This window comes from Mauremys mutica, chromosome 5, assembly GCF_020497125.1.
Source record: "Mauremys mutica isolate MM-2020 ecotype Southern chromosome 5, ASM2049712v1, whole genome shotgun sequence".
Lineage (NCBI taxonomy): Eukaryota > Metazoa > Chordata > Testudines > Geoemydidae > Mauremys > Mauremys mutica.
Genome location: NC_059076.1, coordinates 17,523,819 through 17,541,511, shown reverse-complemented (window position 1 = coordinate 17,541,511; position 17,693 = coordinate 17,523,819). Strand labels below are relative to the sequence as shown.

Sequence of the window (17,693 nt, the reverse complement as noted above, 5' to 3'; positions counted from 1 at the left end):
GTGCCAAAATAGGGATATGCCTGCCATCTTCACTCGACTGCGGTCTTGGAACCTTGCTGCTGCAAATCCATCCACTTAAGTCCTGCACGTTGCCAAGAGTCACAGTCCTGCAGGAGGCGATTAATGGCCCTGCACGCTTACATGACATCAGCCCCCAGAGGGGATTTTCCAATTCCAAAATGATTTCCCACTGACCGGTAACAATCAGGCATTGTACATGTCCACAGTGCGATCGCCACGCACTTCTCCATTGTCAGTGCAGCTCTCATTCTGGTGTCCCTGCACTGGAGGCTGGGGCAAGCTCAGCCCACAGATCCAGGAATGTGGCATTGCACATCCAAATGTTCTGCAGCCACCACTCATTATCCCAAACCTGCATTACGATGCAATCCCACCAATCAGGGCTCATTTCTCTGGCTCAGAAGCAGTGCTCCACCATCTGCAGCTACTCCTTGAACACCACCAACAATCTTGAATTGGTTCTCCCTGTGTCCCACAGCATCTGCCCTCTATGAAATCGTCATGTTCTCTGCTGATTTGGTTCTTCTTGCAGCTCTGCAAATACCAGAGGATCGTGCATCCTGTGCTTGCAATGCTCAATACAATAGTGCAGGCTCCATGCTTCTGTCAGAGATGTCAGACAGCGAGAAGGGCCACGCAGGCTTGTGGGATTTTTTAAAAAGGTAGGAAAATTATGGGATATAGATGACCTTATGGGATGCAGTAAGTTGCTTGCCTGGAAGGTGACCCCTTGCTCCCAGGTCACCCCTGCATGACTCATTTCTGCCTGACAGTGCATTGCCAAATCTTCCCAAAAGGCAGTGCGCTGAACGGTGGGACCAAGCACCTACATCCCACCACAATGTGATACCCGCACCGCACAGAGCGTCAACACACGCACTCCTGAGTGCACGCAGGGCTGACACATGGAACCAAGTATGCATGTGCACAAGTGGTATACTAACTGCATCAGCTTTATGCCAGCGTAACTTGATTTGGCAAAAGTTTGCTGTGTAGACATGGCCAAGATATACCAGTATAAGGCACCTTTATTCAAGTATAATTGCATCCACACTAGGACTTTTACCAGTAAAGTATTGTGGTTAAAAATCCCACCTCTAATCAAAAGTGATATGATAAAAGTCAAAACTATGTCTTGAATTTTTTTCCTTCAGGTGGGTCACGGTCAGAGCTGCTATTTCTAATAAATAAATAAAATAATCTGAAAGATGTGAGATCTGCCTCTAACGTTTTGTGAATGTTATATCTGTCTGATTATTAGCGTGTTGCTTGTCATGTTTCCAAAGGGTGGAGGATGTACTCCAGCATGTTGGAATTATTAATAATGTTAGAAATTATTAATATTAATGTGGGAGACCACTAGACACTAATATAACCATAAATTCCTTGATTAAGTCCAAAGGCCGGATGGTATTTTATACAATTACTCTATACGTGCCTTATGGCCTAAAAATAGGCAGTCACTACGCCCAACACCGTAACAAAGGGCTGCTCTACGCAACACAGTAAGGTTGACATAAGGCAGCGTACTTCGACCTGATTGTCAGTGTCTACACTACAGCCTTCCTCCTGCTGATGTAAGTGCCCTACTACACCGACATAATAACTGCACCTCCACGAGGGGTATAGGCCTTACGTCGGTGTAGTTAGGGCAACACAGTGTCTGTGTAGACACTGCATTATTTACATCAGCTGTTGGTGCTTTTGTCAATTTCATGGCTAGAGCCCAGCTGTCTTCCGCCAGCAATTCCCAGAATTGGGGGTGTCCCATCAGCTTGGTCTATCCACACTTTAGGTAAGACAGATACGCATGTAGGCTCTTGTGTTAAGAGCCCTTTGCTATTGTTATGCTTTGTTCCTATTGATGAGATTAAGTAATACTTTGTTTTGGAAAGGCTGTTTTATGTCCCTGTTCTCCCACTGGTCACAGCTCGCGAAGGGAAGAATAGTGGGGCTCGCTGCAGAATCACAGGTCGTATATAGGACCCAATCTGAGAGTGGGAAAATTGCAGGATTCCATCCCGGGAACAGGTGAAGGCAAGAGGTCTTAACATTTAAGAGGGTTGCACTTGGGAAGACAGACAGTAGTCAAAGGTACAATTAGCTCTGAGCTGTGACAATGAAACAGGAGTATTGACAAAAATAAATAAAGCAGAAGTAGATCTTCATGGACCATGAGTCTCATAAGATGAAGTGAGCTAATTTGAGACACTTTTGCCAGGCACCTTTTTGTTGGGGGAACGGAGGGGAAGATGGAGAAAGGTGGGGGAGAGAGAGAGTGTCGTGGGGGAGAAGGAAGGAAGGTTCTTAGAACTTAAAATGGGGATGATACTTACCGATACTGTAAAGCACTCTGAGATCATCAGATGTGAAGCACAATATATGCTAAGTATGTATTACTATTGCTACTGATATTTATTATTTAATTTGGTTTATATGCAACCTTCTAGTTAATCACTACAGAAATACATATGTTAACTTCCTGTGTCCTGCTCTCTGACTGCAACATCCTTCTAGAAAAACTGAAAAGTGCAGGATATGTAGATTTTTGCCATAAATTTTTGACAAGATGGGTGTAGCACTATTTAGTTATGTTAAAAGGGAAACAAATATCTGATTAGTGATGCACAAAACATGTAGCATATAAATGGTTCACTGTTGCAAATCACTGAGACATCCTATCAGTTTTCAAAGCAAAACTGAAAGGTTTGTTTTCAGAAGCTTATGAAATATGTAACCAAACTGAAGAGCCACTGATGTGTGAAAATAACCTTCCCTCTGGCATGGGCATGGAGTCTTGTGCATCTGCTGAACATTATTAGGGTTTAGTCTTTGCAAATCCAAAGATAAATATTTGAGGTAACCCCCTGGAAGTGGACAGATTGGGCTAAAGCACTTTTTTGACATGCGGAATCCTACTTTGTGTTCTGGGCAAGCCTTAAATGCAAGCGGCTTCTGGGCTTCTGTGTCTGGGGTCTCTGCAGCTCACACTCACTACCTCTTTCCAGCAACTATCTTTCGCCTGTTTTTTGCTGAGTGAGCACTTGAAAGATTCCCTTTGACTTCAGTTAGATTTGTGGGTGCTCAGCACTTTCTGTGTTCAGGCACCTAAACAAAAGAGGCCTGACTTTTAGAAGTGAAGAGTATCCACAAATCCCAATTTTGGCCTAAGCTCATAACTTACTTAAATATGAAATTTCTGTTCCTCTGCCTTACATGTCTGCGGAGAGAACAGTTATATATCTTCATTTGAATCTGCCTCTTTAAATAGCTCCTCTCTCTCAGCAGTGTGCCAACCTACTTACCTTTTTCTGACCTCTTCTTTTGCTGCAGTGTCCCATCGCAAAACTGAACACAGTATTTTAAACTGTCAAATTAATATCTCTTCACTGGGATTTAAAGATGTTACATATAAAGTTCCTATGTATATAATCATACCCTTAAAAATCTTAATCCTAGCCTCCTAGCATGGGTGCTTTGCTTAGCGAAAGTGATAGTTTTGTTCTACAGCCTTCTCAAAGGTATTTTTATTGGAAAGAAAAAGTGTATGTGCATTTATAAATGTGAAAATACGCCTACGCACTAAAGATAACAAGACCAACACATATATAAGAATTCTATGGAGGAGGCGTTGGTCTTGTTATCTTTAGTGCGTAGGTATATTTTCACATTTTAGGTAGAATCATTAGCGTATGTGAATAGAAAGAACGATAGATTAGTCAATCTCAATCCTGGTAAATCCTAACAATGTCATTTGGGGCTGGTTGATCCTACAGCTAGTCACTGTAAATGTTATATTTCCTACTCTACCCACTATATATCATTTTGTCTCTATTTTAACATGATCCATGAGCATTACAGAGGCGTTGGGGGGGGTTTCTCTCTTTTTTTCAAACAAGAGCAATCCAACCATAAGGTTGAGTTTTAGTTGATGGCAATGGCATGGTATGTTTATTTTACTACTAGAGATGTAAGTGCTTGCTCACTCATTTGAGTCAATGTATGAGTCTGGTTTTAATCTTCCTAATGCGGCTGCTGTCCTAATGCGGCTGTCCTAAAACTGTCCTAATGCGGCTGCTCTAGATTTTGGGAACCCTCTACAGAAGTTTCAGTCCTAGGATAATGTTTTCATTAATACATTTAATCATGCAGAAAACACTGATTTTTATCAGCTTTGTGACCCCTAAAAGTACCAAATGTAATACTACACCCAGTATTCTCACTAGCAGCAATAAAGTGTGGGTACCATAGATTAAACCATCTCAAAGTTTTAGTCCAGTTTCTTTTATGAAGCCAGACATGTGGGGATTGCCAGAGTATTTGGAGATTATCTCTGCATATTTCCACTTATAGTATGTGTTGTGGCAGAGAGTATATCTTTACTGCTTCTTAGAAGTCATACCGCTTCATACTCCGAGGTTGTCAGGTCACACAAGCTAAGCAGGGTCAATACATGCACAAAAGACCTCAGAGGAACAAGGCGATGCATCAAGAAATGGTGTGGGTCACTATATGACAGACTGACGGTATCCTGTATTATCCTGAATGAACTTCATTGAATTAAGTTAAACCTTTCTGAATTAGGGTTGCTATATTTGGGGTACATTATATTAGAAATGCAAATGTTTATGTATTATTGTGAGATTAGTGTGGAAGTGCTTTAGCAGGAAGATGGGATTAATGCAATTTCTGGAAGGTATGAGAAAGTTCAAAGGACTTTTTGGGACAATACCCATGGATTGGATTTCCTAGGAAGTAGCTGGGGAATGCAAGTGACACACTTTGAATCCACTCTTTTGAATGTATGCCTGGGGGAAAAAAAACTATTGTTTACTAATTGCCAGCTCCTGAAATGAAAGGGTAAACATGTCATGATTGTGCCTGTTCTGAGCTGAAGTTGTGATGAGCTGGTAACTACCCCAGGTCTCCTCTAGGGCTGGGGTTGCTGAAGGTCTGCTCTGCCAGAATCAATGTTTGAACTGGGCAGTTCTTGGTAAACTCATTAACATGCAAGTAGACTTTTTGATTGTTTTTAATGTTTTCTCTCTATGCTAGAACCTAAGAACGGCCATACTGGGTCAGACCAATAGTTCATCTAGCCCAGTATCCTGTCTTCCAACAGCACCAATGCCAGATGCTTCAGAGGGAATGAACAGAACAGGGCAATTATCGAGCCAATCCCAGCTTCTGGCAGTCAGAAGCAAGGGACACTCAGCCTGGGGTTGCTTCCCTGACCCTCTTGGCTAAAAGCCATTGGTGGACCTATCCTCCATGAACTTATCTAATTCTTTCTTGAACCCAGTTACAGTATAGTTTTGGCCTGCACAACATCCACTGGCAGTGAGTTCACAGGTCGACTGCGTTGTATGAAGAAATACTTCCTTTTGCTTTAAACCTGCTGCCTATTAATTTCATTGGGTGAGCCCTGGTTCTTGTGTTATGTGAAGGAGTAAATAATACTTCCTTATTCATTTTCTCCATACCATTCATGATATTTTAGACCTCTATCATATCTCCCCATAGTCATCTGTTTTCCAAGCTGAAAAGTCTGTCTTTTTAATCTCTCCTTGTATGGAAGCTATTCCATAGCCTTAATCATTTTTCTTGCCCTTCTTTGTACCTTTTCCAATTCTAATACATCTTTTTTGAGATGGGGAGACAAGAACAGCACACAGTATTCAAAGTGTGGGCGTACCATGGATTTATATAGCGGCATTATGATATTGATGTCTTCTTATCTAGCCCTTTCCTAATGGTTCCTAACATTGTCAGCTTTTTGGACTGCTGCTATACATTGACTAGATGTTTTCAAAGAACTATCCATGATTTGATAAACCAAGAGAGATGTGTAAATAAATGTGTTTAGTCTTGTTTACTGCCGTAATTGATCTTTCTTCTAAAATATATTGTGAAAAGATTCTCCTAGTTGCTGATTTAACTGACAAAACACCTTAGGGTATGTCTACACTACCAGAGTAGTTCGATTTTACTTAACTCGAATTTGTGGAACCGACCTTACAAAGTCGAACGTGTGTATCCACACTAAGGACAGTAATTCGACTTTGTGAGCCCACACTAACGGGGCAAGCATCGACATTGGAAGCAGTGCACTGTGGGCAGCTATCCCACAGTTCCCGCAGTCCCCGCTGCCCATTGGAATTCTGGGTCGAGCCCCCAATGCCTGCTGGGGGAAAAAATGTGTCGACTGTCGTCATTCAACCGTCACTCCCGCCCTCCCTCCATGAAAGCGCTGGCGGGAAATCTGTTCGCGCACTTTTCTGGTCAGTGACAGCGCGGACGCCACAGCACTGCGAGCATGGAGCCCGCTGCGATCATCGCTGCAGTTATGGCCGTTGTCAACTCCTCGCACCTTATCGTCCACCTTTTTCACAGTCAGATGCTGAGAAATCGGGCGAGGAGGCTCCGGCAGCGCAGTGAGGACATCAAGTGTGAGAGTGGCACAGACCTCTCACAAAGCACGGGACCCTGCGCCATGGACATCATGGTGGCAATGGGTCATGTTCATGCTGTGGAACGGCGATTCTGGGCCCGGGAAACAAGCACGGACTGGTGGGACCGCATAGTGCTGCAGGTCTGGGATGAATCACAGTGGCTGCGAAACTTTCGCATGCGTAAGGGCACTTTCCTTGAACTGTGTGACTTGCTGTCCCCTGCCCTGAAGCGCAAGGACACCCGGATGCGAGCAGCCCTGACTGTGCAGAAGCAAGTGGCCATAGCCCTCTGGAAACTTGCAACGCCAGACAGCTACCGGTCAGTAGCGAACCACTTTGGCGTGGGCAAATCTACCGTAGGGGTTGCTATGATGCAAGTTGCCAGCGCAATCGTTGAGCTACTGCTCTCAAAGGTAGTGACCCTGGGAAACATTCAGGTCATCATAGATGGCTTCACCGCGATGGGATTCCCAAACTGCGGTGGGGCTATAGATGGAACTCACATCCCTATCCTGGGACCGGACCACCGGGCCAGCCAGTATATTAACCGAAAGGGCTACTTTTCAATGGTGCTGCAAGCACTAGTGGACCATAGGGGACGTTTTACCAACATCAACGTCGGATGGCCGGGCAAGGTTCATGACGCGCGTGTTTTCGGGAACTCTGGTCTGTTTAGACGCCTGCAGGAAGGTACTTTCTTCCCGGACCACAAAATAACTGTTGGGGATGTGCAGATGCCTACAGTGATCCTCGGGGACCCAGCCTACCCGCTAATGGCCTCGCTCATGAAGCCCTATACAGGCGCCCTGGACAGTGACAAAGAACTCTTCAACTACCGGCTGAGCAAGTGCAGAATGGTGGTGGAGTGTGCTTTTGGACGTCTCAAGGGGAGATGGAGAAGCTTACTGACTCGCTCTGATCTCAGCGAAACCAATATCCCCATTGTTATTGCTGCTTGCTGTGTGCTCCACAATCTCTGTGAGAGCAAGGGGGAGATCTTTATGGCGGGATGGGAGGTTGAGGCACATAGCCTGGCTGCTGATTACGCCCAGCCAGACAGCCGTGCGATTTAGAAGAGCCCAGCGGGAAGCACTGTGCATCTGGGAGGCTTTGAAAGCTAGGTTCCTCAGGGAGCAGGGTAACCTGTGACTATTAAGTTTGTTTACAGAGAAGCTGAACCTGCCCCCGTTTCTTTACCAAGTTAATGTTGACTATCCTCTGCAGTTACATACCCCGTTCACCCCGTTCCTCCCCTTCCAACGCACGTTTAAAAATAAAATACATGGAACTTTGTTAATTAACACCATTTTCTTTAGTACTGATTTCGCGGTAAAGGGTTAAAACTGGGATGCAGACTGTGGTGGGTAGGGTGTGTAGTGCTGCAAAGACCGCTTCTAAACTCGAGGAATGACAGGCTCCTAGAGCGGTGCGCGGTGGCGGACTGGTTGTTTCAACGGAGCCTGCCACCCCTCCTTCTCGGGACTCGGGGGGGGGGGGGGCTATGTGACTTTGTGGCGGGGGAGGACGGTTACAGATCCCCTGCTGCGTGGCTCTGTGATCCAGGATAAGGACCGCTGCATAAGATCTCTAACCACCCTCCCCCACCACAAAGTCACATAGCCCCCGCCCCCCCAGAACATGAAAACCACCTCCCAGACTGACCAGGGTGCCTAGTGACTGCACTGTATGTGTGACCTGCTGCTGAACCTGCCCCCGTGTCTGTACCCTGGTAAAGGTGACTGACCTGTCCAATTACCAACCCCCTTCCCCCCTTGAAGCACAGTCTCCTCTAAAAGAACATGACAGAAACAAAAAAGACTTTTCTGTTAATTACTATTATCACCTAGACAAGTTAGGGGATGAAACTGGGATGGGGGTTTGGGTGAGGCAGGAAGGAAAGGACTTCTCAAAATTTAGGGAATGAGAGCTTTTTGTTAATTGAGCACTCTGCAGGGGTGGAGTGACAGTTTTCATGGCCCCTGGCGTCCCTCCTTCTTGGTACTTTGAGTGAGGGGGGTATGGGACTTTGTGGCGGGGGAGGGCGGTTACAGATACACTGCAGGGGGGCTCTGTCCTCCTGCCTCCGGTCCTGCAGAACATCCACAAGGCGCCGGAGCGTGTCCGTTTGCTCCCTCATTAGTCCAAGCAGCGTTTGAGTCGCCTGCTGGTCCTCCTGCCGCCACCTGACCTCCCGTTCGCTGTGTGAGCGCTGGTACTGAGACATGTTCTCCCTCCACTGGGTCTGCTGTGCCGCCTCGGCTCGGGAGCAGCCCATAAGTTCAGAGAACATCTCGTCTCGAGTCCTTTTCTTTCACCGCCTAATCTGCGCCAGCCTCTGTGAGGGGGATGCCGGGGCAGGTCGGGAAACAGTCGCAGCTGTGTGATGGGAAAAAGGGAGTGAATTCCTTACAAAGATACATTTTTGCGAACAATGAACATAGTCTAGTCTGTGTCTGTGAACAAGACCATGCACAGCACCTATCTCATGCGCACTCAGGACAAGTTCGAATTTTCGGCCTTTGCATTCATTGCCGGGGGTCTTGCACTGGAGATCAGACAAGCGGGGCAGGACAGCAGAATTCGTGGAGCAGGCACACATGGTAAGCCGTAGACTTTTGGCTGCTTAAAACTTAATGTATAGCAATGCCGTCCTTTCACGCTCAAAGCAATGGTCATAGCGTTTGCAAGTTCCTGCTGCCGGCAATCCGGAAAGCATGAACTCTGCCCCTGTTCCACCCCCTCGCGGCTGTCCCCGGGAAAGATCCCTGTATGCTGCCCCTCTACCGCCTCCACCACGTGGCTGTAAACCGACGCTTATTGTTATGTAAAGGAACAGTCAAGCATTCCCAATACTAACATTCCCCTAATTCAAAGCAGGACGCCCTGAGCGAGATCACCCTGAGGAGGATCACTGACAGAGATAGAGACCGCATGCTGCGTGAAAGCCAGCACAAACCAGGGGCCTATGCCGCCATGCTCGTCGAGGCAATGCTCCCAGAGTACCTGCTGATAGCCTGGCGCGGAAAAGTGTCCTACCACGGAGGACCCAATAAGGCCGCTCTCCCCAGGAACCTCCTGCGGAGCTTTTTGATTACCTCCAGGAGAGTTTCGTGGAGATCTCCCAAGAGGATTTCTGTTCTATCCACATATATATTGACCTTCTTTTCACATAGTTAATATTCCTGCTCTGTTAAAAATAAATGTTTACATGTTTAAAGCACGTACCGACTGATCCTTCCCCTGATTCAGGGTCTGGGTTAACGGCTGGGGAGGGTTGGTAGGGGATCTCAGTGAGGGTGATGAAGAGATCCTGGCTGTTGGGGAAATCAGCGTTGTAAGCGCTGTCGACTGCCTCGCCCTCCTCATCTCCTTCCTCATCTTCCCCGTCCGCGAACATCTCCGAGGAACCGGCCGTCGACACTATCCCATCCTCAGAGTCCACGGTCAGTGGTGGGGTAGTGGTGGCGGCCGCACCGAGAATGGCATGCAGTGCCTCGTAGAAGCGGCATATCTGGGGCTGGGATCCGGAGCGTCCGTTTGCCGCTTTGATTTTTTGGTAGCCTTGTCTCAGGTCCTTGACTTTCACGTGGCACTGCGTTGCATCCCGGCTGTATCCTCTGTCTGTCATGGCTTTGGAGACCTTCTCGTAGGTCTTCGCATTCCGTTTTTTGGAGCGCAGCTCCGAAAGCACAGACTCATCGCCCCACACAGCGATCATATCCAAGACTTCCCGGTCAGTCCATGCTGGGGCCCTCTTTCTATTCTGAGATTGCCTGGACTCCTCTGCTGGAGAGCTCTGCATCGCTGCCAGTGCTGCTGAGCTCGCCACGATGTCCAAGCAGGAAATGAGATTCAAACTGGCCAGACAGGAAAAGGAATTCAAATTTTCCTGGGGCATTTCCTGTGTGGCTGGTCAGAGCATCCGAGCTCGGACTGCTGTCCAGAGCGTCAACAGAGTGGTGCACTGTGGGATAGCTCCCGGAGCTATTAGCGTCGAATTCCATCCACACCTAGCCTAATTCGACATGGCCATGTCGAATTTAGCGCTACTCCCCTCGTCGGGGAGGAGTACAGAAATCGAACTAAAGAGACCTGTATGTCGAACTAAATAGCTTCGTTGTGTGGACGGGTGCAGGGTTAATTCGATTTAACGCTGCTAAATTTGACATAACCTCCTAGTGTAGACCAGGCCTTGCATTGTTTAAAACAGGCACTGTCTGATTAAATTATGTCCACAATTTTGCCCTTGTGTAAAACAAATATATTTTAAACATATTTTACAAAGATGTATGACCAACAAAATTGTTCTCATAATTTTAATTCTGGAGGAAACATTTTAAAACAATCATTCCCCTGCTGTTTGCCACTCAAACATCCCAGCATTCTGCTATTGTGTTAAGAATAGAAAATTAAAGTGACTAGGCTATTTTCAGTCCAAGCTGAAAAAAATGAAGAGTAAACTTAAGCTCTTTAAAAGTTAATAAGATTTATTAAAGTTCTTTCAGTTATCATAATTTAAGATCAGATTTGTAGGATAGGTAACAATGTTTTCTCTGAAAGCACATAGTTTTAAACTGGCAGAATCGCTCTCTTTTGTATTTAGAGGAATATAATATATACAGGTGTGTATGTATAATTACGTAAAATAGCTCATTGGTTCCTTTGGGAGGACTTTAGCACTGCAGCACTCAGCAGTCCTTTTCATCCTGGGTTGGCAGTATGTTCACTCCCTTGGTGAAAGGGAAGGACCGGGAGTGAGTGTCTCTAAAAGCATTATAAAAATCAAGTTCAATCCTTTAAACAGAAACCAAAAAACCTTTCTAAGGCTTTTGTATGAATGACTCAGTTGTGTGTTCAAGAGATGTCTTTCCTTTCTGTTCCAACCCAGATACGAGTATCACTGGGCAGATGGGACAAACATAAAGAAACCAATCAAGTGCTCAGCACCAAAGTACATTGATTACCTGATGACTTGGGTCCAGGATCAGCTGGATGACGAAACACTATTTCCATCCAAAATAGGTAAAAATGAACAGTGAAATCAGCATCCTGTTGTACAGGACTATTAAGATATCTTAGCATTGAAAAGCATGTGTAGCTTTGTGTCTGAATTTACAGGAAGGAAAAAATATTGATTCAACCCTAAAGGGAACTCAGCAATAAATAGAGTGAGCTGTTGAATATTGAGTTGTTTCTTAAGTGATTAGTGACTGCTGTAGGACAGTTAAAGAACAATTTATTAGTACACTGAAAGGTACTTGCATCTGTTAAACAGGTACAATTTGTTTGCCTGGCTATCAGACATGATACATAATAGAGCAATCCTTAATAAAAACCGGTTAAAATTCAGGATGTAGAAAAAGGGTGTTTCTATTTAATAAGCAGCTGTATTTTCATTGATTCTTCAGCTTTCTCCTTTTAAAAAGCAGGGTGTTGCTCCTAGAGAAATAGGAGAGGAGGAAAAGTAATTCTAACCCCTGGACCCTATCCTCTGTATCTTTTTGCAGAATATTGTGTTTTCCCAACTACCAAAATAAGTTTCTGTGCAGGAAAGAAGCATAGCCCCAAGGAGGCATTCCCCTACTGGGTCAGCATTGCACCCTTGATCGTGAATACAGAACTTATTGTTTACAAATAAATTGGGAAATGTTTTATGTTTTGAGGAGGCTTCTTTAAATGCATGGCACTATTCAGCAAGCTGCTAATGACAGCGCATTTTAAAAAAATGGACCATCTGTCAAAATCAAATGGCTTTTGCTTTTTCTTGTTCATGGTTTTAGTCGGGTGCAATGAGCCTATAATAGGTTTTGTTTTTTAAGTCATCCCTCTTCCCAGCTATCCCCTGCTCAGTAGGTGGCAATGTAGAACCTGTTAGCAAGATGGCATTTGCTTTAGTGCTTCAGTTCAGAGCTGTTGGGTACAGCGAGTGGGGGAGAGGAAAGCTGCTTTTATTATTATTATTAACAGTAACATTAATGGTGTTTTAAAATTATTTAATATTGATCTTACTGTAGTGCACAGAGGGCTCGGTTCTCCATTTTATTTGGCCCTGTTCAAGTATATATGAAGACTTTTTTTTAATAGGATGAGGGACTATATTTTGGAAAGCAGTGACTCAGAAAATGACCAACAGGGTCATAGTGGATAACCAAGTGAACATGCACTGCCAGTGTGATGCAGTGGCTTAAGAGAGCAAATGCAATCCTTAGATGTATAAGCAAGGAAATACTGAGTAGGAGTAAGGAGGTTTTTTTACACCAGTATAAGGGATTAGTGAGACCACTACTGACATACTCCGTCCAGTTCTGGTGTCCACAGTGTAAAGGGTATGTTGATAAATTGGAAAGGGTTCAGAAAAGAGCTACAAGATTGATTTGAAGTCTGTCGTACGGTGAGACACAAAAGAAGCTCAATCTATTTAGTTTATCCAAGAGAAGGTTGAGAGGTAACTTGATCATAGTTATGTACTTATATGGGGAGAAGATTTCTGATAGTAGAGGACACTTTAATCTGGCAGACTAAGGCATAATAAGTGGTTGGAAGCTGAAGCTAGACAAATTCAAACTAGAAATTAGGTGCAATTTTTTTGACAGCAAGGTTAACCATTGGACCCATTTACACAGAGATTTCCATCATTTGGAGTTTTTAAAGCAAGAATGGGATGCCTAACTCAGATAGGAGTTATGGGCTTGATGTAGGAATCACTGGGTGAAATCCATGGCCTGTGTTATGTGCTAAGTGATCATAATAGTCCCTCTGGCTTTAAAATCTATGAAGACACAGTCTTTGCCCCAAGGAGCTTACCCTACGTTTGTTTCTTTTTAGGTGTTCCTTTCCCAAAGAACTTCATGTCAGTGGCAAAGACCATTCTAAAGCGTCTCTTTAGAGTTTATGCTCACATTTACCACCAGCACTTTGATCCAGTAATCCAGCTGCAAGAAGAGGCACATCTTAACACATCCTTCAAGCACTTTATTTTTTTTGTTCAGGTAAATTAGCATAAGAATGCGATGGTAATGGTTGCCTTCTGCTCTGAAGACAGCATATATTAAAATGTCGATATATAAAAATACCATTCTTTGAGTTTTCTAGGAGTTGGTATAGAAACCGGTTGTTTTTGCATAATTGGGCAGCTCGAAGCCCAAGATGCTACCTTATTGGTAATGCAGGGTATAATTATTGCTATAAGTATTAACAGATTGCAACAGTGAATTATGACATGTTTCCACAAGACAGACAAGTACCAAAGAAAACCTTAATTCACAGCCAGTAGAAGAAGAAAACTCTGAAATCAAGCTGCAGAGTGCATTTACTGGCTGCTACTGTTTTTCCATCAAGGAAGTGGCCCTTTAGAAGTTATAAAAGGGGGGAAACTGTCTGAGCTCCATTGCTGGATGGCTTTAATGCAGAACAGGGGCTGAGAAGGGAGTTTACTGAGTGTGAAGTAAAATATTTTTTTTGGAATATGAATCTCCCAGGCACTTTATTGAGCGCACTCATTCATTTCACATAGGCTGCTGAATAGCCTTCTGATTATTGTAACCATGTTTAGTCATTAGTGACCTAGATTGGATTTGAACCAGCTACTTAGATGTTGAAAATGGCTAACAGGTAAGCTTGGACGATTGCAAACTGCAGGGTAACTTTATCATTAAATGTAAAGCTGGTACTAGCACTACATTATCTGTTCAAGTAAAATCTTGTTTCCCCGCCCCTTCTACAGGAATTCAACCTTATTGACAGAAGAGAACTGGCTCCACTTCAAGAACTGATTGAAAAACTGACCTCTAAGGATAGATAAAAGGAAGTGGATTTGTGGAAATGGCAAGCGTGTGGTATTTCTGGTGTTTTTGTTTGTTTGTTTTGTTCTCTTTTGAAAACAAAACAAAACCTTGTTCTGTTCTTACAGGCAGCCAAGATCCATTCTTTGTGCTTTTATTAGGGGAAATCTTTGTCTTTTAGTGACATGCAGTAAATGGCTTTTTTTTCCTCATTGTGGATTTTTAGTAGATTTTGAGTGTTTATAAAGGAAGTATGCTTGTTGGGGGATTTGACACTGCTGATGGATGGGTTCTGTTTTGTGTCAATTGTAGCCCATTCTCATGAAGTCCCTAAAAGACTTACATTCTCTAAGTGCCTTGGCAGACTCACTTCTGAGGTGCAAAGCACACACAATACTGAACATTGCTGGAAACAGAAAATATAACCTACCCAGGACACTTACTGATGCTTGGTTTAGAATATATATGCTTAAAGTACAAAAGCCATAACTTACTTAAAGCAGTGATCTCCAGCTTTTAATACAAAGTATCACCATTTTTAAAAAAAAGATGAATATAAAGCTTCTCAAAACTAGGTATTTCTAAAAAACCAAAAAAAGTAAAAATAAAAAATTATAGTTATGGTGACACTTCACATCATGTCCTAGTCAATGATAAAGATTTTAAAACCATGGACAACCCAGGATAGCAGAGGGTTGGCTCTCCATTCCACTGTAGTTTTGCACTGATTGTTACATATATTTATTTTGTTAATATAAATATCAACTCAGGCCAGCCTAATGTACTGTAAGGTACATTACTTCCTTTAATAAAGTTTTCTAGCATTTCCCAAAGGAGCCAACCAATTTGCAAAAGTAGTGAGAAGGAAAGATCTTTTTATTCATCATCAAAAATGACACATAAGTAATATTAAGAAAAATCTTGTTTTAAATCCACTAGAGAGATGCCATTTAAATGTGAACAGTAAAAAGCTAACTCAAGATTAGCGCTCAGATTCTCAAGCTTTTTCATAAGAAAACATCTCTTTGTAGGAAGATTGTCTTGTGGGCCACTTTCCATTTGCAATCAGAAGGCCCATAGCCCATCTCATTCATAATTGTATGAGGTCTCTGTGGTAACTACAGCAAATTGTTTACAGTTATATTAAGTAATACACCGCCACCTTGATATAACGCCACCTGATATAACACGAATTTGGACATAACACGGTAAAGCAGCGCTCTGGGGGGGCGGGGCTGCGCACTCCGGTGGATCAAAGCAAGTTCAATATAACACGGTTTCACCTATAACGCGGTAAGATTTTTTGGTGCCCAAGGACAGCGTTATATCAAGGTAGAGGTGTATTTGTATATTTTTAGCTGTTTTTAGTGTGGCAAGTGCTTTTGTTCTTTTTGAGAAAACCATCACACAATCTCCTTTTTCTTTTATGTCTCCCTCCGTTTCTGGTCCTGTTTCTCTCAAACTGGAAACTGGGAGAACCAGTACCATGTGACAAGACATTTCCATTGACCACCTGAAAGTGGTCCACAAACTACTATTTGACATCTCTGTGCCATAGCTATGTGAAACTCAGGGGGTTCCCATCTCAGAAATTCATATGGAATGCATCTTTGCTTTCCATCTGTGTATCTTTGTATCTGTCAAATTTTGGCTTCAAATACATTTGTCTTACACATTTGTAATGTGCCATCCCCATAGTATCATCAGTATCTAGGTGCCAAATCTCAAAATGAAAAAGTAGCCAGTTTTCACCTGCTCTTGCATCATAACTTAGCAGAACCACAGATTTTACATGATTTTGATGCAAAGACGTAAATTGACCCATGATACTGACCTCCTTTGTAAAGCACTTTGAGAGCTAAAGATGAAAAGCACTATAAAAGAACTAGCTATTGTTATTACGCACTACCATGGCTCTTGAACCTTGGTGATCTTTAGATTTTTACAGTTTGTGACAGAACAATAGAAGTGTTGCAGGATATCCTGAAACCATGCAAACATTTCACACACACCTGCTTGACACACATTTTTTACTTTGATAGTTCAGAGTGGGTAGTTATGTATGGAAAAACACAATTACACATGCAAAGAGCCTGCAAAATTTGTAACTGGCCATTTGTGCTTGCAGATGTAACTGGTATTTGCATAAACAGATACACACTTAATTTTGGAAGTCAGACCTACATTCTTGAAATAGGAAACTCCATTGCTTTATTATTACTTATTTACAGAGCAAAATCATCTGAAGCTTGAAAACAACCTGTTTTACCTATACAAATATCCTCCAATTGGGCAAAAGATTTCAAATGTAGCAAAAGCTGATATTAGCTGACTTTTTGTTTGCTTCACCGATTACTAATATCGTAACCTTATTTGTTACTTGAACTGAGCATAGCTCTGGGAATCCAGCTATGGACTAGCAAACTGCCTTGATAGTCTGTTCATTGCTTCTCCTTTATAGAAAGACTAAGTTTTAGATAGCTGTTACCTGAGCTTCCCTTACTAATTTGTAAGCCATGCTCACATTGTATCTTACAATCGATTACACTAGTATAGCAGCAATTGTTCGTAGCAGTGAAGTTAAAATTTAACATTCGGACATTGTTCTTTCAGCTTCATCAAAATGTTTCTTTAAGATATACAAATCCCTTGCATGTCTGTTAGCTGATCTACGTCTTGGATTTATAGGTCAAATTACAGCACAGGGTTTTATCGGCCTTAAAGACAAGCTGCCAAGGGGTGGGGAAAGCAATTGGGTTTGTCTTTTTTTCCTTCATTGTGATATATCTAGGTCTGAAAGATGTTCCCAAAAAATGGGGTGAAAAGGAGAAGAAGCTACCATTCTTTTGCTCTCTTATATTAGAAATGTCAGGTCTCGGATTCCTGTTTTTTCTGGAAGCCTCCGTGAAAAACTGGAGCAGGAGCTTTCTGAGCCCACAGTTAAAGGGTCAAGATGTTTGAATCTTTCACACAGATTGATTTTCTTTCAAGTATTTGAACAAAAAACAGGTTTAAAAAGTCAGACTAAAATCCCCTCCCCTCTCAATTGCTGATGTTCCAGTCTCTCCCTTATGTGGAAAAACCAAACAGAACTCTTTACCTGCTTTTGGGAAGAAGATCTTTGAGATCTTCCTACATCAGAAAGAAGTAAAAAGGGTACAACCACAGTTTGTTTTCCTATAACTGGAATATTCACACCCAACGTTTTACTAACTCACTGTTCCTAGGGCTTGTAGGCTCTGGGCCAGTACTACTAGGAAGAGCATAGCAATGTGTGATTTACTTCAGGAGTCCTCAGCAAGGGCAGCTTGGATGTGCTTCAGACAGCAGTGCATGCACTAGCTGGCTGTACATCTGAATGCACTCCCTAGTATCAGAACATGCCCACTCTGGACTGCGGAGTACTGTCTTGTGCAAGAACCAGTCCCCCCACCTCTCA

The 17,693-nt window shown here is 43.3% G+C and overlaps 1 protein-coding gene across 1 annotated transcript in view; it reads left to right on the top strand.

The window, feature by feature from the left end:
- Positions 1–14,471, top strand: part of MOB1B (MOB kinase activator 1B) — a 68,875-nt gene extending 54,404 nt beyond the window's left edge. Inside the window, exons 4-6 of the mRNA XM_045019777.1 lie at positions 11,362–11,495; positions 13,299–13,462; positions 14,197–14,471. Coding sequence (XP_044875712.1) covers positions 11,362–11,495; positions 13,299–13,462; positions 14,197–14,274 — 376 coding nt within the window. The 3' untranslated portion in view covers positions 14,275–14,471. The remainder of the gene's footprint in view (positions 1–11,361; positions 11,496–13,298; positions 13,463–14,196) is intronic.
- Positions 14,472–17,693: the final 3,222 nt, after the last annotated feature.